The 23,473-nt window shown below is 33.5% G+C and overlaps 1 protein-coding gene across 1 annotated transcript; it reads right to left on the bottom strand.

Annotated features, from left to right (window-relative positions):
* Positions 1-1,054: 1,054 nt before the first annotated feature.
* Positions 1,055-1,963, bottom strand: LOC120077351 (GDP-mannose 3,5-epimerase 1-like). The gene is made up of 4 exons (XM_039031236.1): positions 1,857-1,963; positions 1,520-1,577; positions 1,335-1,404; positions 1,055-1,191 (listed from the first exon to the last, which is right to left on the bottom strand). The coding sequence occupies exons 1-4, from the start codon at positions 1,961-1,963 to the stop codon at positions 1,055-1,057; spliced, it is 372 nt and encodes a 123-aa protein (XP_038887164.1).
* Positions 1,964-23,473: the final 21,510 nt, after the last annotated feature.

Here is a 23,473-nt window from a genome sequence, read left to right as displayed (position 1 = left end):
GTACAATGTCGGTTTAAAACCGATATTAAAGGGCTTAAATAACACTATCTAATATTGGTTTTACCTAGAATTATTGTCCATTTTTTCCAATTATTGTCCGTTTTTTGTAAATACCATGTCCATTTTTTTCAATTATTGTCCAAAATTATTGTACGTATAATCGATATAATTATTGTCCAGTCTTTTTTAATGTCGGTCACAAAGTTAAAAACGACATGTCCCTAAAACCAAGGTAATCAACCTGTACATGCATAAAATAAATTCTTAATTGCTTTCACAAATCCATAATAATAAGTTACAAAAGAGGAATTGGAGATGATAATTTAACTCTAAAACCAAGGTAATCAACAAATTATCAAAACTCATAAGCGTTACATCGCAAAATTAAAATTTTCATATAAACAAAAGCGAGAACTTACTTTTAAACTAGAACATACAAACTAAAACTTGTAAATATTCCCAAACCCCCCCCCCCCCCCCCCCCAAAAAAAAAAAAAAAAAAAAAAAACCACACACACACACTTGTTGTCATTATATACTGTTTTCCAAATAGTCTTTCAATTACTTCTTCGTTATGTTCTCTCCACCATCTACCACAGATTTGATCTAAATTGAAAGCATGACTTCCTGCAAGCAGAGAAAATTGGGCAAACAACATATAATAAGAACTTATAAAAACATATTAAAGAATGTTGCACATCAGGAAAATATGTCATCTGTTCTTCAATGTTGCACATCTTCACAAACTTAATATACAATTCCAACCTTTCAAAGTTTATATAAGAGAAGTTGCTCATAACACAAAATATACATTAATTATTTTCCCTTAGCTAGAGTTGAGCTGAAACCAATAAGCCAAAAACTACTTAAACTAAGATTATTTTCCCTTTGCATTATGTTCATAGCCCACCCCAACTAATCCCAAAGTCCTTGAAGGGTATCTCCAAATGTCTCAAACTCTTTCTACCTTTGAACACTCTTGAGGTGCTTAAGATTATACCAACTCCAAGAAAGAACAAATTTTAAACATGGAATTTACAGCAATTGAGCTTTCTTATCTCAGAACACCTTTTACACATTCATCAATGAAAGTGAAAGATCTTGTTTGAAGACCATCTCCCCACATCTCAAACTTATCTATAGAAGTGAGAGCCTTTATGCAGAATACAGTAGGAGGCTTTTCCCTTCCACCTATATGAATGAACTAATAGCATTAGATCTTACATTATGAATTGTTTAGAGATAACATAACCATTTCTTGCATTTGGATCTACCTTTTCATGTTCCAAATAGACCATAAATGTTGTGGAACCTCCCAATTCGGCACTCAATACCGAAATCCTTAGTATAATGTTTGCGCAACTCCTCTGTAGCAAGCTTCTCCAAACCATAAGTATCTTGGGGCTATGAAACGTTAACACGGTTTTAATAAGCACATATCTAACAGTTGTTTCGTTTCCAAATCATTAACACGATTTTAATAAGTATATAGCCAAGCATCTGACTTTTTCAAGCTCACATTAGTTTCCAATTGCTTAAATTCAGAGTAGATGCAAGCACTAGAAGCATAGAAAAACCTGCACTCACATGATAGAAGATCAAATTATCTGTTGGGTACTTCCTTTCTCATTGGTAGGGAAAAAACCAACAACAAAGGAGGGAATAATCTCATATTAAAAAGATTCAAAATACAAAATATTCCCCTTTAAAAAATTTATAGCTCATCCTGATCCCACCCGCCACCAACAAGCCATAACTCTAAAGCATAAAAACATTGACCAACCAACCTTGTACCATTAAAGATTCAAAGCATGAATAAACATCATGAATTGAGAAAATTTTCTTTGAAAACTAACCTCTTAACTCCATTGATTCTTGCAGCTTCAAGCACATTGAAGCTGATCATGGTGTTATTATACATAGTAGCAGAGTGATTGGATTGGATGAAGCCCATACCGCCCATATCAGCAACCAGATTGAAGACATGGAAGTGAGGGAGATGGCATAATGGATAACCAAACTACCTTCTTTTGAATTCCAAAACCAACCTATAAGAGGAGTTTCAATATACATCATGTTATGGTAGAGGCAAGACAGCCTAAGGGCTGGGGGTAGAAGAAACCCCCACCCAAAAAAGAACTATAAGAAAGGTTTCCATTTTTAAATAATCGTAGAAAGTACAAGAGAAACCTTTGTGATTTAAACTCCACCAACTAAGGGAATTCCTACTGGCATGAATTAGGAAGAAACCTACCTCCTTTAAGTAAGGGAATGTCTACCACAGTAAAGGAAGAGTAAGAATTTGGGAGGAGAAACTCACATTGGGATCAACACGTGGGCAACAACATGGCTTCTCACCAACATGAGAACTCAAAAGAGAAAGCAAATGTTCTAAAGAAGGCAGTGGACTTTTCCGATGTCAATCTGAACTTCCCTGCAATAGTTTGAATGTGAATTAGTTCTCTGAAAATACCTACAAAGGATAATCCCTGACAAACAAAATAGCTATAAGAAAATCACTTGCAAGTGAAATCACAAAACAAAAAAGACAGTACATTTATACCTTCCCCGTCAAAGTGATATCTCTAATCAATGCATATGCTTTCTTTCCAGAAAGTATCCAACAATTTTACAAACCCATGGGAGTTTGGGTTGTAATAAGAAACAATTATGTCGAACAATAGAGTCGTAGGTGTATTATAGATCTCAGGTGCAGCAAAAAGTTGATTCTTTAATTGGTTTCTACCATAACAAGACCAAGTAAGAATAATTTGGAGGGAAAAATGGCAACAATTTATCATATAAAAAATGAGACTCTTTCAAATTTCATTAGCCGAAAGTGAAAAAAAATAAATCAAGTATATCTACCTAAACAAAATGGGAGGGGTTTGGAAGTTCATATATTGTTGGAAATCTCTAAGCTTTTCTACATTGACTTCCACACATGCATGGGTATAGAAATCTTTGGTATTTCCATGCATAGAAATCTCTAAGCTTTTCTACATTGACTACCATAATTATTCATGAATATTTTCATATAACTAAGCAAAATAGTTTTTAAGAGTACCTTTGCATCTCATCTAGAAAAACTTCTCATTAGTGAATCGAGAACAAAACACCTGCAATGTGACTTTAAAACATCAATTGATCGCTATAAAATATGTGCAATATTATCATGTAATTAATAGTAACCTAAGAGTTCAAATACATATATCACAAATAGTACCATTATACTTAGTCTTAAAGAATTCATCAGAGATAATATAATAAAATAGATAGGAAGCAGACACTTATAGCTAGAAATCAAAACTCAAATCTCTCTCTGTATAAATGTTGAAATCTGACAATGTAAGGCAACATACACAAGATTAAGAAATTATAAATCTTCAAAAGATTCAATTATTCTACATGAAGTTTTGTTAATTACCTCAGACTTCTTAATATTGAAAACTATAGAAAATAAAATTTCACTCGCTTGATTACCCACGAACTCTTCCTCAATGTTAGGAACAACCATAATCAGAAGACCTGGCATGACCTAAAGGTAGTTACTTGGTTAAACACATGACTCATGCATAAAAATCAATGTTGTTTTGTGGTGTGAACAAGCCTAGTTGAAAGAATCCACCAAAATTGAGTTGATTACTTCAAGTATTGTGAAGAAAACCAAATGCTGACTGCAGAAGATCTAAGCACTCAAGTTTGTTGCCATAATGAATTTATGGCATACAACTGTTTGGGGGAAATTCATGGTAGAAGACATAAGAGAATGAATTGAAAAAGACTTAAGAGAATCGTTGCTAAAAGAAGAAATAGAGAAGATTTAAACATGTTTCCCTAGCAATGCTCATCGAAAAATTAAAAAAAAAAAAATGTCTTCTTAACTTTTTGGAGCTTACATTTTCAATTTATCTACAATTAAACTACTACTAGCAAGAGCCAAGCTAATCTAAGTCTAAGTAAAACTTCACAAAATAATATCCAAAGGGTTAAAGCCAATTGATAAGAACAAATTCAGACAACAAACAAGATTATTTCTCAATTTTAGCCTATCAGCTTATGCACTAATCACTATCAGAATGGTAGAAGAAACAAGATCTTGATGAGAAAAAAAAAAAGAAAAGAAAAGAGAATACAATAACCCTAACAAAGTAGATGAAGAAGATGAAGAAAATTCAACTACACAAACAAACAATTCCAAGAATTAGAAACAAACCAACCTGAAACAAGACTCCCTCACAAAACACTTGAACCACACAATATTGACCTAATCTTTACCAGTTGCTTTGGTCAATAGTTGCTTATTCCAACTGCTTGAACTAAGCCCTACGAATCACTTAACTTTATGAGTATAACATCTTTCTTAAACAAAACAAATGTAAAATAGTAAAGAGATATACCTAGTATAGATGAGAATGCTTTATTTCAACATTATATGGTGGAAGATTATCTAGTATGTATAAGTATAATCAGAAAACATACAAATGTAGAAATGTTTCTAAGTTAAAAAAATACAAGTAGTCAAAAGAAAATATAACCAAATGTTCTAAATTTAATTGATTTAACATACAAGGGTAAGGACGTTCTTAATGAATTTTTCCCCACCCGGTTCTTTTACATGGAGAAGTATACTCACCCTCTTTCAATATTCAAATCCAATCGCTGTCCAGTTATGACTTTTTCAATTTCATACCTGCACTGTAGTTAAAGGTCTTTGCACAAATAAGATTAATTTAGGAGAGTACAAGATAATGTCTAGATTCAAAGCTAGTATACATTTAATACAAACTGAAGTACAGTAAAACAGACCTCAACTCACTGCACATTTTCTCAATATTGAGTTTTTTAGACCTCAAATCACTGCACATCTTCTCATATGTAACTAAATATAACAAAAAAAAAAAAAAAAATAGCAATTTAGAGTTAGTCTTGCATTTAATGAATCAAAATTGTAAATGCACTTTACCAATGAAATCTATGGAATATGATCAAGATTTTTATTCAAATTGATTTTGAGTATATAGTTCAATAAAAATGAGTTTTAATATTAGGATGAGTACCTGCACTTATTGAGGTAGAGTCAGTCTTGCATTCAATGAATCAAAATGCACTTTACCAATGAAATCTAAGGAATATGATCAAGATTTTTACACAAATTGATTTTTAGTATATGGTTCAATAAAAACGAGTTTTAATATTAAGATGAGTATTTGCAATTATTGAGGAACCATATTCCAATGCAAAGATTTTTTTCTTCTTCATTTTAATCTAAAACCAAAAATCTCAGTTTTTACGAAATAACCCACCTGCAAAGATCTATAGAGTAAAAACACATTCATAGGATTAAAAATAGCAGTGGAAGTTGAAGCTGAGGAAGATGAAAAAGAAAACCCAAACTCATGGAAGAAGCTGAAGTGAAGATAAGAGAAAAGAAAAGGAAAGAAAAGAGAGTCTTGAAACAAATCTGATGGAAAGAAAAGAGAGACATAAATCACCCTTTATGTAAAAAATCATGCCTTCATCACTAGTACAAAACTGAAACAAATCGGAGCTTGAAGATCTTGAACAAATCGGAGCTTGAACAGATCTGAGCGGAGCTCAAAGATTGGAACATATCTGAGTTGAGATTGGGTTGAAGAATGACAATTTGGCGAATCTGAAGGAATCCACGATCTGATGCACGACTCATTGCGACGGACGAATTGATGCGGACCTAACAGACAAATAGATGGTAGACCTGGTGAAGCTGACGATCGGACGGATGAAGTTGGAATGCATATAGATCTGATGAAGGAACGAAAGATGGTGGAGTTAGATATGATGAACGACGTCGACAGATTGATGGAGATGGTGGCGAGAGGGTTTTGAGGGAGAGGAAATTTGTGAGAAAAAGAGAGAAAAGAAAGTTTGACAAATGAAAAAATTGGGTTTTTAATAAAAGGGAAGAGTAAATGGTAGAACTGGTAAAGCTGCCTATCGGAAGGACGAAGTTGGAACACATGTAGATCTGATGAAGGAATGGAAGACAGTGGCGGGAACGAAAGATTTGATGAATGATGATGATGGACTGATGGAGATGGCAGTGACAGGGTTCTGAGGGAGAGAAAATTTATGAGAAAAAGAAAGAGAAGAAAATTTCATAAATGAAAAAGTAGGGTTTTTAATAAAAGGGAAGAGTAAACGGGATTTGAGTAAATGGGGTTTAGCTACAATGTCAGTTTTAAACTGACATTGTAGCCTGATTAAATATATCTTTAATGTCAGTTTAAACCGACATTAAAGATCCATTTTTTTTTCTTTTTACAACTGCCATTATACACCCGTGTTTATTTTTTCCAACCGACATAAAAGGCCAAATTTCTTGTAGTGAATCTAAACAGTGTCAAATTCAAAATTATCTATTTCGCAAAATTCACATACATTATGCAGAATTCACCCACTTTTTCTCTAGTTTTCCATTTCAAAATTGAAAAAGAGAAACACAAGATGACTCTAATACCAATTGAAGGAATTGAATTCCTTAACAGAAGCCTTAGAATGCAATGCCAATGTTAATCAATTTCAAAAACTCAAAACTAGAGAAAAACTAACGGGAACAAGATAAACAATTTAATTATAGAACATGACTTTTGAGGAGAAAAAGGAAAGAAAAGAAGTAACCCTTGTAACTTTCCTCCACATAATTCTTCTCTGCAAAGTCACGAACGACCTCGAACTTCTCTGCAAACTTTTTCCTCTCAAACTCAACATATAACAAGAATACAGGACACCACTAAGAAACTTTGCTATTCTTAGGCAAGGTAATAGATTGTGGGATCTATTCGTGTTTTGGAAGAGGATGGAAATAATAGAGAATTCTTGGGAGAGTAAGTTCTTGGGAGAATTCTATATTTCTCACTTTTGTAACCCCTACGGAAAAAAAATGTCAGAGAGTATATCATGAAACGGATAACTCCCCCTCCCACTAACAACTGCTCCTATTATTTTAATAAATATATAATTTAATTTAGTTAAAATAAAATTCTAAATTCAATTTTAATGGAATAAATATGATTAATTAATCATATTAACTAATTATACAATTAAATAAATATAATAATTAATTAGTCTAATTAATTAATTATAAATCTAATTAAATATCACATATTTAATTAACATGCATTTAAATATTATTTAGATGCATAACTCTCTGTTTACCTATAGTTTTGATATAGATCTTATTCATATTAATTTTAACCTATAGTTTTAATATGAAACTTATTTATATTAATTTTAACCTATAGTATTTATATGAATCATATTCGTATAATTAATTTTGATTCTTGTTCAACATACATGAGAGAGAGTTATGAATAATATGAATAAGATTCATATTAAAATTTTAGAATAAGAGAGAGTTATGCATTTGAATATGATTTACCTGTATGTTTAATTAAATATGTGATATTTAATTAGACTGATAATTAATTAATGATATTTATTAATTATTACATTACTTAATTTTATAATTAATTAATGAAATTAATTAATTATATTTATTTAATTAAAATTGAATTTAGAATTTGTTTTTAATTGAATGTTAATTAAATAATATTATATTATTACAATAACGTCTCTACCGTTGCAGAGAGCAGTTGTCAGAGTGAGAAGGAGTTAACCCTCTCAGGATATACTCTCCGTGATTGTTTTTAGTAAGAAGTATAGAAGTGAGATATACAAAATTCTAAGTGGGAGCTATTAGTGAGCATAGTGTATGTTTTAATTTATTGTATTTTGTACTTTATTTATTTTGTATTTTGAATTATACACCTCACTAGTTTTAGGACAAGTGAGAGATTGTTGGTGTTGATGTCCTAAATTTCGTGGTTCTTGTAGTTTATAAATTTGTATACAAATTATTTATTTAATAAAATAAGAAGTTATTTTATTCAACATTTAGTTTGTATTAACTCACTCCAATAAACTAAGATTCAAGGTTATTTTATATAACTTAAACATGTATGAAGTTGTTATACAAGTAGATCATGTTTAAGTAATAACTTAAATGATCTTTAGTGAAGTGACCTGCAATTAATTAATTTTTATTAATTTAATTAAATAGTTTAATTAATTAATCTTTTATCATTCGAGCTTCTAATCTCTAGGTCCTTAGGGTTCCTTGCTAGCTCAATAAGGATAAAACAAGGAATAAATGATTTTCGAATAAATTGAATTCTTCAGATTATTTAAGGGAAATAAAAGATAACTCCTTATTTTATTAAATAATTAATTCAATTTTTAATTCAACACCTTTTAGTCACCTTTTATGTACTATTAAAATTGATTTTGAATAATCAAAAGAATTTATTTGAGTAATTTTGAAAAGGACAAACGTGATTCGAACTATTTTAAGATTACTCCCAAACATGCCAATAGTCATTCCACTCGAGGATCCCAAAGTCAAATGTGACAAAGGGCGGTATAGAAGAATTGAAATGTTTTAACATATTTGGAAAAAAAAAAAAAAACCTGATATACTTTCAGTGAATCATATAATTCAACATTAAGGTATTAATAATCTTCTCATTAGCCAAAGTGAAAATGACCTAACTATCATATACTACATGTTAATGCAGGTATATTAGCTAGTATTTTCTTTTTGACTAGATATCTATCTAGAAATATTTTTTGAGAATTTTTTCTTTTCGTAAGCAGAAAAGATCTTGGTCTATATTCGAAAGTTTACCTAAAAAAAGCTACATAGAGTTCCCAATAAGTTTTATTGAGAACTTGTTCTTTTTAGCATGTGTGAAGCTAAGATTATCATGAGTTGTTCTCATATTTGAGGGAAATCTAAATAAGTTTGTTTGAGATAGTTACCATACAAGGCAAGAAAGATCGTTATAATAGCTCTCGGACGGATTCTCACACTTGGGAGAAAGCTATGTTATTTTTGGTAAGGACATGTTGAAGAGTAATTTTGAAATGGTTAAACACTTTTGTCATTTTCAAAATCACTATGTCACATGTTTTTATTCTTTCTAAACTAATTTTGATGATACGAAATTGCATTTAAAAGTGTAAAATCAAATATTAAATTAATGTTGAGTGATTAAAAGCATGTTTTAAAGTGGTTTTAAAAATGCAAAACGTGATCTCTATGATTTTAAAATCACTCCCAAACATGTACTAAGAAATTAGTTGCACGTGAGTCTCTGTAGAAGTATTTAATAGATAAGTACTCCATTGTAACAGTTTTTTATACTAATGAAGATTCTTTCTGTTGGACATATTGCCCCCAAACGTAGGTGATGTTATATCAAATTAGATTACTAATCTCCGTGTCTCTCTATCTCTACTTATAATTTATTTTGCATAATTGTTATTCATCTTATTACAATATTGCGCATGACTTGTGTCATTCTGTGTTAGATTTATCTAATTCAATATATATTAACAATTATGAGGTCTGTGGTTCAAATCTCCAAATCTCCCACCCTTCTATGTACTTAAAAAATACCCAACAGAAAGGTGGACTTGTTGGTGGCTTCATGACGGTCGGAGAACAGGCGACCGGGGCACGACAGCGACGACGAGCAGCAGGTAACTGGATGACTTCATTCTACGGGTGCCTTTTCTTTCTGTTTATTTATTTTTTATTTTTTTAACCCAGCTGCATATCTTCCAAAATTTTCTTTTCTTTCTTTCCTTCCTTAACTTTTAAAATCTTTCAAAAATTTCAAATCGTTTATAAAACAAACTCTAAAAACATATTTAAAAAAATCAAAATTTAAAAATTTAAACAAATCATTCTTACAAATTAATTCAATATTGACTCAAAAATTTTAAATTCTTTTAAAAAATAAAATCCAATAATTTGAGATAATTAATGTAAATTTATTTGAAAGTATATCCATTTTGATTTGAGAATGGATGTTCAAGCAGATAATCTCCTTGTAGCTTTCCTCGTAAACGTTATTTTCTACAAATTATTTTTCTTTTTTATTTTACCAGCCTAAACCACACCTAGTTGGATCATATAGCTAAGAGCAATACTAGCTGCATGACTAAGCCTCATGCTGAATTTTTTTTAAAAAAAATAAATTGTTACGTAATAATTTTTAATTAGTGCAGCAAGGATTGCACATTAGGGCTACGATCTTTAAAAGAGTCCATAATATAACTATAATTGGCCTTAAAAGAGTCCATAATATAACAATAGGGCTACGATCCTTAAAAGAGTCCTTAAAACAAGATGATAACTATACTATAATATAACTATAATTTTTTTTTTGTATTTAAAGAAAATCAATATACCTATATATAAAACGTGCCCCTTGACCTCTTAATACATCCGCATAATCTTAGTACCAATACTTTTATATAGTTGAATTTATTTATTAGTAATACTTGTCTTTAATTTTAGTTTCATTTTTGGGAAACGTTATTGCTATTATAATTTTAGCTAATTTTTAAATAATGACAAATAGAGTAGTTTTCAGAAATTGTCTTCAAAATTTAGTTAAAATTTTAAAATTATTACAAAGTATAATAAATATAATCAAATAGGACACTTTGTAAATTAAGTAGAATTTATGCGCATTTCCAAAGTGGCCTAAATCTGTCTATAAAAATGAGGGAATTTATAAAAAAAATCTATACTGAATTAAAGGGGGAATGTAGGAAAATTTTTACATTTTCCCCTTTTGTCTTTACATTTTTAATAAATGACTATTTTGTCCTTCCATCTTTAGAACACGACTTTTCATTTGGTGTCTGTTGTGTGATGTTAGGATAATAGGGGTGCAACCTTATGTCGACGAGACACAACTCATTAGGTGCAAGTGGTTACATACATATTGAAAAAAATGTATAAATTCTTATATAAATATAATCCATGTATAAAAATCTGACTATTTGAGTTTAGATGTTTGTTGATACCTTTAAATCTTTGGGACACAACTCTTAAGTTTAGGTGTCTATTCGGGTCCTTTTCCGACATCGTTTAATTACTAAAAAGACCCAGATCAAAAGAAAATTTATAATACTGAACTACTCCTATCACTACAAAAATATAGCAACAGTGATAAGCGCTAGTCCTGTCTCTTATACACATCTAGATGTGTATAAGAGACAGAGATAAATGCGTGTAATGGAAATGTAAGGGTAAATGTAATCTAGGATAGGGGTCTATCTAATTTCTAGAGCAAGAGGGAGAATCCTATGCAAATTCAATTATGAAATTCAATAATTAAACAAACATCCATTGTATGCATGCACAACTACTAAATCGATTTGACTTAACTAATCTCTACAAAGGCCGAAAACTAATTAAACCGAATCAACTAGCGTCCTATTTATTAATTAAGGTTGGAGAGTCATTCCCTAATTAAACTATATGCTTTCAACTCTATTGGGCTCGATAGCATCGATATAGAATTTAAATTCATATGCATGAAGATTGGGGATTCAATTGAGTGGACTAATTGACTGGCAACCTAATTCAATTAATCATTTTGTTCATTGAACCTAGGTTAAACCTGTATTACTAAGATTCTAGTCCAACCTATAAATCTAAGTATTCACATTCAATCCTATACTACCTGGGTAAATTCAAGCATAGGCGAACACAAGGAAACGCGAGAGCTCAAAATTAACTAGCAGAGATATGCAATTATGATAGGGTCATCACTCGAACACAAAGGTAAATCTAAATAAAATCAAGGTTAAAAAAATATATAGAGTTAAAGGATATCAAATTTAATCAAGGAAATCTCAAGAAATTCAACATAGGAACTCTTGCTCAAAGAAACTAGATAGGAATTACCTCAAAAATTCGTAGACAAATTCGAGATAATGATCTGATCCACAAATTATAACCTAATATAGAAATGTAGTACCTAAGCTAAGATGCTAAAATTTTAAAGGAGAAGAAGGAAATTCAAGCTCCATTTTGGCCTCCATGAAAATTAGTCTCCTCCCCCCCTTTTTTTACCTTATTCAGAAAGAACACATTTATACAATAGATGCAGTGTTGCAAAGCTGGTAGGAGAATTGCAACGCTCTTGTCGATCTAGTCCTGAAGCTTTGGGGTAGAAGTGCGACGTTGCTTGTGATGCTTGCTTGCATCGAGCGCGCACACAAATGCACTGTCATTCCGTTAATCTTTGCAGTGTTGCAATGCTAAGGGGTTGTGACGTTGCCCTGTATACGAGCCTACTACCTTATAGCATTGCATTAGAGCGTCAAGTGACGGTTGCAATGCTTCAGTCATGGGTATTTTTGTCATTTATCCTCATTTGAAGTCTGAATGTGCAAATTACCTCCAAATTCCTTCAAATTAACTTTGTTTGACTCAAAATGCTTGGTTTTACCTCTTTAGTGCTCAATACCTACAAAATAGGTTAATTAAAATGTAAAATCTATTAAAGAGCCTAAATTAAGCTAGGAATTATAGCTCTTTTTGAGAGCTATCAAATACCCACAACTTAATTCTTGCTCGTCCCGAGCAAGATAGAATCACATATTCACACAAAAATATGCTTGCTCAATCACAAGGGTCGTTACTCTAGTCTCAACAATCTCTAAGGATAAGATTTGCAATAAAAAATGAAATTCAATCACAATCAGTCAACGAAGCATATTTGAAAATGATTATACTCTATTCATGTACGAGTGAGTCCAAAGCCTTACTAATTAACCCCATAAAACCTATAATGGTTTTATAAGGCTGTTTTCCCCTACTTTAGCTCAAAGATTCAAGAGCTAAGCTTTCTAGACTCAATAATGCAATAACACACTTAAGAAAACCAAACTTTTATTCTTTTTTTTTTTTTTTAGTTTTCTTATTTTCTTACTTTACACAAAAGAGGACCCTTATCTAGACACATCACCTTCGTTTTGGCTTGTCGACACGGGTTACGTGAAAGACATCTAACTCGAGCAATGTCTCCTAATAAGGTGTTCAAGTTTACTCATTCCTCGGAATACTTTAGCTCAGAGGGGAACGACGGGTGTCATAGCCGCCCCAGGTTAATCATAACCTCGAGAGGAGTAATCCCCTTAAAAAAATAACGTACAAACTTGCTTTTACTTTAGAACATACTTTTCCTTTTATGAACTTTCTTTTATTGTACAACATGCTTGGCTTTTACAAAACAAAACAATAGTTTGGCAAAAACTTAGGCATGCATTACTAGGTGGAGCTTTCAGTCACTTAACACCTATCACCTAGGCCTTTTGGGGTGACAACAAAAATATAAGTTCAATAATACAACTCTAAGCATGCAAAACCTATTTCGTTAGACAAAGGACTTAGGCGTGCATGAGAGATAAGAATTTTTTTTAAAATGGTCTAAGAACCATGATCATTCTCTTCAAATATAATTTCATGCAAACCTAATCATAAAGAGGATGTGTCATCAACTAATCATTACCAAAAAAAAAAAAAAAAAAAAAAAAAAAGAGAGAGCAAGCAAGCAATTCAAGCACACAAACATTGTCTGAGCACAACACTCAAGGACCCTAAGCTATCACAACGAACCCTAACACGCCTAACTTAATTTGACACATTGTCCCCAATGTATCTCTAATTTAAGCCAAATGAAAATAAAGACGAGGGAATAGAAAACCTCCTCTGTAGGTGTTTTCGTGCACAGACTTTGAGGTGTGGTAAGAGGTCTCGCCTCTTAATAGATGCTTCTTTCTTCTTTTAGGGACCAAAGGGAGGAACCTACAAAAGAAAAACAAAAGGTTAAACTAAGAAAGCAATAAAAGAAAGCAGTAAATTTGTTCACCTGGCTCCCTCTAGGAAGGAGAAATTTTTAATGTTGGTTGCTCGACATGACTTGTCCCCTATCAAGGTATAAAGAAATTTTTCGTATTTCTCTGGTCCCTTCTTGAATGAGTCAATAAAGCCCGGAAAGGCTATAAGGCTCTGTATCTTTTGAAGAAAACTAGACAAGTCGAATTCGGTGTTTTTCGTATTAGTCAAAAAAGGAAAAATAAAGAATCAAAAGACTCAAGCGACCCAAAAGAGTTGAAATAAAAGACTCAACATGTAAACCTCGTACTCCATTTTCCCTACATAAGTGAGTAATAGGCATGCTAAGTAAAGACTAAGGAGATGTTAAAGTAAAGTTGTGAAAGGAAGTAAAGAAAGTAGGAAAGTAGAGGAAGAAAATCCTAAGTGTTGGAAAAACCTTGTCTTGAGTGAGTTTTAGATAGTTTAACAAGTGAAAAATTGGCAAAGTATAGAAGCCAAGAGTAGGCATGCATTGGTGTTGGGCAGCATTGACGCACGAGGCATTGTTTGTGGAAACCAAGGCTTGTAGAGGTTGTGTGAGACTAAGTGTTGTAGCCAAGGACAAACTATATGTTGGAGTAAAGCATGAATGCATGAGTTGATGAATTTTTCATGATGCGTTGACAAGGCATGCAGTAGCCAAGGCACTTGTGAGGTTAGTGAGCATGCGGGCAAGGTATGTTGGGTGTTGGCACAAGGCTAGGCACTGAGCCTAGCGCAGCAAGGGATGTGTTGAGGCTTGGGGCAGGATATGCACCAACCAAGTCTTTTTGAGGTTATTAGACACATGGTGTAGGTTGGCCGAGCAATGACATCAAGGGGTTGTCCAAGCGTGGGCAAGGAACATGTCAAATGGCCACAAGAGGCTTGCGTGATCGTGCACGAGGAAGAGCCATCGTGCAACGGGTATGGGCCAGGTGCAAGCAAGGAAGCACTCGGTTGTGTTCGCACGTGGGCGTTGGGCATTTGGGCGTTGCGTGAGGGTGATCGCATAGTTGCATGTAGGGTTGTACGATAAGTACTAGACGATAAGTGCTAGAGGATGGAGTATACGATGTGCATGGGGCTACAAGATGAGCGCAAGGCGCTGGGTACTCGATGCGCGTTGCAACTATGCGATGAAGCAAGGAAGTATAAGATGTGGTATGTGATTGTGTTGGAAGACTGTGCGATGCTTGGAAAACGTTGGCAGTCTTGGCGCAAGGTACATGAGGCATGCGATGCTCAGTGGTTCTGTGTTGAGGAAGGCTTAAAGTTTTGTTGGTGATATGTTAATACTAAGCTATGTGTAGGCTAGAACATGTGTTGGTCTAAAGTATGCGACATAGAAGGGATGCGATTGCCTCAAGGTAAGCTATGCGTTGGCCAAGGTAGGGTGATGTATTACTTGAAGGAGGCATGTGACCAAGTGGGTGCAAGCGTTGGCTTGAGAGTTGATCCTTGTGTTGATGACCAAGAGGAAGGGATCAGCTTAGTGATGGACTAGCTAGCCAGCTGTCATGTTTAGGTTTGTTGTTATCTCTTTAAGGATGAGGTGACAACTTATCAATGAAGGATAAGATGACAACTGCTAGTATAAAAGGGAAACTTGGCTTTGAAGAGAGGGTTTGAGCAATTTACTCGTGTAAATGGTGTGAATCCAAAGCCATTTAAACCCTACATGAGTCTAGTTACTGAGGTTGGATTGTTGGAAGGAAATTCCAAAGGAATCAAGCTAGAGATTGAGAAATCCGGCTGAACGTTGAGCTCTCGAGTAAGCTCGGGCCAGTCTTGATGATTTGAGGATTTTAGCCAAACCACAAGGAGTTATAGGCTGAAATTTTAAGGTAAGTTTTTTACATTTTAGAGTAAGTTTGTAAAAGAACATTTCTTATGAAAAGGCCTGGAAAATTGGTTATTCAAATTGTAAGTTGAATTTGGAACTTTTGAACAAGCAGGTAGCTGCTTGGGTTCAACAAGCAAGTAGATTGAAGGGTCAGACAGTGATGCTCAACGCACATTCTGAGAGTTAAGTTGTCTACAAGGGATGCGTTGGCCTGGGCACAAGGATGTGCTGAGATGCATTGACCATGAAACGCATGCTGAGGCTATAAGTGAAAGAGAATGTTGTGGGTGTTAGTCTGTGCGGCAGAGTGACTGGGCTGTGTAGGCAGGCGCGCAAGGTGTTAGGCAAAAGGGTGCGTTGGAACGTGTAGGTGCATGACTGGATGAATGATGGGGCATGCATTGATATGCCATAAGATAGGCGCATGGGCAGAATGATTAGCGCAAAGGCTAACTATGTGATGGGCCATACAGTAGGCTATGAGTGCATAGGTTGAAAGCTTAAACGTATAGGAAGCTTGAATGCATAAGCCTAGCAATCAACGCATGTGATGGGTGCATGATGATAGGCAATAGGAAGGTATTGCCGTCTAGTCAAGTTAAGGTCTAAGAATTTGGCTAAGTATTCAACACACAGTGAGCTTGGCATGCATTGTGAGTCCCAAAAGGGGGACTAATGCTAATAAATAGAATGCATTGTGATGTCCACAGATTTGACATCAAAATGGGGAGTACACTAAGAGGATTGCCAAAGATAGTGAGTGACTTTTAAATGCTTTAAATGATTTACAATGCTTTATGAATGATTTAGCAATTCATGATTACTGAAAGCTATTTATGACAACTATTTTCAAATAGTTTCCAAAGTAACACATCTCTCTTTAATGTTATCTTATGTATTTTAATGATCATGAGTATGCGCTAGTACTGAATGCCTTAGAGCAATGAAGTCATATAGAGATAAGTATGTGCCTTAGAATATATGAATAGCTCAGTACTGAAGGACTAAGTGTGAAGGTATTGGAGCTAGGTCCTAGACATGAGTTCTAATGACAAGATCTAGTCTACGTGCACGTAAGACAGCTAAGACCAAGACAAAGGTGATGGAAAAAGGTGACACACCTTATCCTAGGGAAATACAATGTAAGGTGATGGACAAAGGAGGCACACCTTAACTTGGTATAGCATGAGAAGACTAGGTAAGGTGATGGACAAAGGTGACATACCTTAACCTGTGTTGGTATGAGAAAAGCTAGGTGGAAGGTAGTGGACAAAGGCGACACACTTCAACCTAGAATAGTATAGAGAGTTGGACAAAAGGGTTCCTTCTCCCAGCTAAGCAGTTAAGTAATGTAGAGAGTTGGACAAGAGGGTTCACTCTCAAGAAAGAGGCCAAGTATTGAAAGTTGAGCAAGAGGGCCACTCTCAAAGTAATGAATAGTCCAGTTATATATAGATGTGATATGTTACGTTAATGTTTATGTGAATGTTGTTTATATTTTCAATTAACGCTTCCAATTTTACTATCAATTTTATGTATGATACTTAGTGACTCACTGGCTTCTAGCTCATGTTTTCAAATGCAACCCCCCCCGGTAGCGGCCAGTTTCAAGTAATCTATATTGTATGTATGTTGATGAAATGTATGTATACTAGGGTTTAGGATAGATTGAACAAGTTAGTTAGGCAGTAAGTGCCAGCAAAAGGGTTGGAAACTACTGCCGTCACATCTCCTCTCATGTTAAGAGGGTAATTTGGGGTGGGGTGTGACACAATAGACTCTTGAGAACAAGAAGAACAAAACTAAAAAAAGAAACGATATACCAGAGGACAGAACAGGGCAAGGTCTTTCGACCTCTAACTCCATTACTTGAAAATTGATGGTTTTAGGCTAAGATTTTTCATTGTCCTCAGAAACTAGATCTACACATGGCATGCTATCTTCAAATTCATCCTTAATGTCGACATAGGTTACCTCATCATTGCATGTCTCGTTAGTGTTATAGGATGTGAGTAGTAGGGATTCGCTTCTCTTTCAACTATATTAGAAGATTGAATGACTAAGCCACTCAAACTCTGAAGATCAGTTCCAGTCTCTGTCTGAAAACTAAAGCTCTACTGCTTGAGGTTACGGATCTCCTTCTAAAAAAGAAGATTGTTATCAGCAAGTTGTCTCATCATATCTTCTAATGACATACCTAAGTTGGTGATGTGAGTTTGCATCGACATATTAGATGTGGCAGAGTGTGGATCATAGTGGCACTAGTCTCATACTATGTTTCCATAGCCTTAGGACTCGTCTGGTCTAGGCCTATTGAAATCGTCATCTATATAACTAGGATATCCTCCCATGGAGTAATCTTGTGGCATAGGGCTCCACTGCAAACTTGGGCATGCTTGTTCAAGGTCGCTAATCCTACATGCTTGCACCTATTGCGGTTTACCTACAACCAATCGACTAACTAAATAAGTTGACTTAGAAAGTTGACCTCTAAGGTCACAAACCTCGTCACTAGGTTGAGATGCTCCACTCGATTGCTCCCATCCTTGTTGATGATATCATGCCATGCTTATAACACTGACACAAAAAGGAAAACAAATGAAAAGAAAAAGAATGCTCTAACTAGAAATTCAACTAACAAAACGTAAATGGCTTCCCCAATAATGGTACCATTTTATCCGAATCCTTTTCTGGTGTCGTTTAATTTCCAAAAAGAGCCACAAATCAAAAGAAAATTTATAATATTGAACTACTCCTATCACTAAAAAAATGTAGCAACAGTGGTAAGTATGGGTTGATCTACAGGGAAGCGCGATTTGTTTCGTCAAGCCAAATTCTTAACTAGAACGGTAAACAGGGGATTTTAATGTCGAAAGACAACAAAGTGTGAAACATAAAATACAAGGGTAAATATAATCCTGGATAGGGGTCTATCTAATTTCTAGAGCAAGAGAGAGAATCCTATGCAACTTTTATAATGGAATTCAATAATCAAAGAAACGTCCATTCTATGCATGCATAACTACTAAATCAATTTGACTTAACTATTCTCTACAAAGGCCGAAAACTAATTCAAACCGAACCAATTCAGCGTACTATTTATTAATTAAGGTTAAAGAGTCATTTCCTAATTAAACTATATGCTTTTAATTCTATTGGGTTCGGTAGCATCCATATAGAATTAAAATTCATATGCATGAAGATTGAGGTTTCAATTCGGTGGACTAATTGATTGGACAACTTGATTCAATTAGAGAATTTGTTCTTTGAACCTAGGTTAAACATGTATTATTAAGATTCTTGTCTAGTCTATTCTATGCATTCACATTCAACCCTATGCTATCAGGGTAAATTCAAGCATATACGAACACAAAGAAACGCGAGAGCTCAAAATTAACTAGCAGAGATATGCAATTATGATAGGGTCGTTAGTCTAATACATAAAACACAAATCTAAATTAGATCAAGGTTCAAAGAAAGCATAGAGTTGAAAGATATGAAATTTAATCAAGGAAATCTTAAGAAATTGAACATAGGAACTCTTGCTGAAAGAAACTAGATAAGAATTACCTAAAAATTTCATAGACAAATTCGAGATAGAGATCTGATCCATCGATTACAACCCAAAATAGAAATGTAATACCTAAGCCAAGATGCTAAATTATGAAAGGAAAAGAAGGAAATTCAAGCTCCACTTTGGCCTCCATAAAAATCAGCCTCCTCCTTTTTTTTTTTTTTTTTTTTTTACCTAACTTGGAAAGAACACATTTAGAGAATAGGTGCAACGTTGCAATGGTAGCAAGAGCATTGCAACGCTCTTGTTAATCCAGCCTTCGAGCGTTGAGTTACATATGTGACACTGCATGTGATGCTTGCTTATGTTTAGTGTGTGCGTGCAGATGTATTGTTGTTCTGTTAATCTTCACAGTATTGCAACATTAAGGGAGTTGCAACATTACCCTGTATATGAACTTATTGCCATATAACATTGCATTATAGCATCGAGTAAGGGTTGCAACACTCTGGTTAGGAGTATTTTTGTCATTTATCTTTCTTTGAAGCTTGGATGCTCAAATTACCTCCAAATTGCTTCAAATTAACTCTGTTTGACTCCAAATACTCGATTCTACCTCTTCGATGCTCAATACATACAAAATAGGATAATTACATGTAAAATCCAATGCGAGCCTAAATTAAGCTAGGAATTATAGATCTTTTTATAAGCTATGAAACATCCTTAACTTAATTCTTGCTCGTCCCAAACAAGGTAGAATCACACATTCAAACAAAAATATGCTTGCTCAATCACAAGGGTCGTTACTCTAGTCTCAATAGGATAAGATTTGCAATAAAAAATGAAATTCGATCAGAATCAACTAACGAAACACATTTTAAAAATGATTATACTCTATTCATACATGAGTGAGTCCAAGGCCCTACTAATTAAGCTTGGAAAACCCAAAATGGTTTTATAAGACTCTCAATTTGTTTTCCCCCTACTCTGGCTCAAAGATTCAAGAGCTAAGCTTTCTAGACTCAACAATGCAATGACATACTTAAGGAAACAAAACGTTTAATCTATTTTTCATTTTTTTTTTACTTTTTCTCATTTTCTTACTCTACACAAAAGAGGAACCCTTATCTAGACACATCACCTTCGTTTTGGCTTGTCCACACGAGTTATGTGAAAGACATCCAACTACGAGCAATGTTTCCTAATAAGGTGCTGAAGTTTACTTATTCCTCAAGGTACTTTAGCTTAGAGAACAACTACGGGTGTCATAGCCACCCTAGGTTAATTATAACCCCAAGAAAGAGGAGAAATCCCATTGAAAAAAATGACATAATAACTTGCTTTTACTTTACAACATATTTTGCCTTTTATAAAGTTTCTTTTATTGTACAACATGCTTGGCTTTTACAATAACAAAGAAGAATTTGGCCAAAACAAGAGTGTGACGCTTGCTTGTGGTGAGCACACACACGCTGATGCACTGGCATTCTGTTAATCTTTACAGTGTTGCAATGCTAAGGGTAGCGTTGCGACGCTGTCCTGTGTACGAGCCTACTGCCTTATAACGTTGCATTATAGCATCGACTGAGGGTTGCAATGCTTCGGTCTTCGGTATTTTTGTCATTTCTCCTTCTTTGAAGCCTGGATGCCCAAACTACCTTCAAGTTGCTTCAAATTAATCTCGTTTGACTCTAAATGGTCAGTTCTACCTCTTTGATTCTCAATACCTACAAAATAGGATAATTAACTTGTAAAATCTATTAACGAGCATAAATTAAGCTAGGAATTATAGCTTTTTTTAGAGCTATCAGTGTCTATTTTTTTTATAGGTGGTTACACATACAATGAATGTATTCATTCATGTACAAAAGTTGACTTATATTGAGTTTAGGTGTTCGCTGAGAGATGTTAGAACAATAAAGGTTGTCCTTCATATTTTCACTTTACAAAATAGATTTACTATATGTAATTTTGAAATCGAATAAGTACATTTTATGTCAACAAAACATAACTATTCGAGTGTAGCTGGTGTTATATTTCGAATCTATGCATCAATTACTAAATGTACTTTTTTTTCTTGGAAAGAGATTTCATGGTATCATATATATTTATGGAGTATAGAGCAGCATGAGTCATTTTAGTATACTTCATCAGTATGATTTATAATTAATAAATATAAATGAATTTTCAATGTCCATGCTAAATCTTTAAAACATAAAAAATAAAATAATAAAGGTTTACATATTAAATTCTTAAACACATGCATCCCATGTGAATCATTACTAGTATAAAATAAATCAGTTGAATAATTTGTTGCTTGCATTGAAGAATTGCATTTTTCCTAAAGATTGATGTTGTATTACTTCCGACAATGTGTGAGACTCATCTCAAGTGTTATCTTCCCATCAAGCTAGCGAACTCCCTTCATCGATAACTCTTAGGATCCTCTTAAGATGGTAAACACCTTTTCCAAGTGTCATACCTAAAGGGATGAAAGCCCTAACGTAGCAGAGATCACAGAACCAAACTCGTTATTGATTTAGGATTTCTACATTAGAAAATTCAGAAAAAATACAGAGACTAACAAAATTACAGCCTACTACAAAATTATCCTTGGTTAAGCATGCAATTAATTTTTCTATAGAAAAAGGGATAGAAACCTTACCTTTGTAGAACCAAATGAAAATTCAGTACTCCAATGAGATTTCACGAATACCACCAAGAGAGTACAATCCTATTCTCAAAAAATTCTTGAGGTAAAATTGGTTTGTAGGAACCAATTCTAATTGGGATTGGAGAAGGAGAATTTGAGAGGGAAAAAAATTATAGAACTGTTTTATATGCTGTGTGTTGCATGTGATAAAAGAACACAGTGCCTTTTGATCAAAAGAGACAGAGAGGGATGTAGAAGAATCCACGATTCAGACAACTCCCCTACGTGAGAGTTATTTGATTTAATTAATTAAAATAATTTGATATTAAATTAATAATTAATTAAATCTAATTAAATTAATGATTTCATTTAAATTATATTTAAATGAAATATTTCTCACATAACTTATAGTTTTAATTCAATTGATTTACTTAGATCAAATCAAATCAAATTAAATGAAATTAAATTAATTTTTCAATTAAATAATTACCAAATTAAATATAAATATTTAATTGAACATACAAACGAATCATATTCAGTTGTATTTCTCTCATAACCTATAGTTTTAATATGCATCAAATACACATTAATTTTAATCTATTGTTTTAATATGAATCTAATTCATATTAAATTAATATTTAAACTCCTTCAAATACTTAATTCTCCCATAAGTTAATTTTGAGTCATATTCAAAATTAAATTTATATTTTAAGGTTTAATTACTTAAAAAATAAACTTTATATTATATTATAATGTACCATTATACATTAGATTATTTTCCTAAGTGAATTTGAACATTTCTAATTATATTCAAGACATAGTTACCTCAATTCCTTTTACAAGTTGGGAAGGGAACCTCATGGACTTATAAATCTTGCTCCAATGATGTGAGTATCAGGTGTGAGATACCAAATGGTAAAACCATGTGTATGGGATGCCCTAGTTTATTGTATTTCTCTATAAAACTCAGAAACTCAGTCTTATATATCGGGTATATAAGTTACCACTGGAGTTTGAGTCCAAGTGGGAGTTTGTTGGGTTTTATGTCCTAAAACTCGTGGTTTGAGAACATTAGAACTTATTCTGAGAATTCACTAAAGTTGTTGTTAAATATATTGTTTTTTTTAGAAATCCAATAAATCTAAGTCCCTTGACTATTATATGTGTACTTGAACTTTATGTGGTGACATACAAGTGGATCGGGTTTGAGTAAATAATCACAATAATCTATAGTATATGAATAAGGTTGGGTATCTTATTCTGGTAACACTATTGGATGCGGCCTACACTGTAATTGTTACAAAGAGTTGTAAAGTGTTCCATACAAAGTGATCCTAATTCGTGCATGTTGAGACATGAGGAGTGGGTATGTCCTGTGCATATGTGTTTTGTGCAAGATCGGACCACGAAATCAATCACTCTTACTTAAGAATATCGTTTACTGTTTAAGACTGACTATTTCAAAGCGATGACCTAAGCAACTTAACCTTAATCCTGAGCTAACTATGAGCTTTTGTTTGTTCGGGATTATCCTTTGATCTGCAAACGGTGAGAGTAGACCAATTGCCTCTGCTCAATAAGTTTACCATTTTGCAGATAAGACCGGATGAATAGCTGGAAACATATGATGCAAGAGGGAATTCACTCCTACCTGATTTGAGTTAGTAGAGAGGTTGTTCCCTTCAAGTGCTGATTCTT

This window comes from Benincasa hispida, chromosome 5, assembly GCF_009727055.1.
Source record: "Benincasa hispida cultivar B227 chromosome 5, ASM972705v1, whole genome shotgun sequence".
NCBI classification, from domain to species: domain Eukaryota; kingdom Viridiplantae; phylum Streptophyta; class Magnoliopsida; order Cucurbitales; family Cucurbitaceae; genus Benincasa; species Benincasa hispida.
This window is presented reverse-complemented; position numbering and strand designations above follow the sequence as displayed.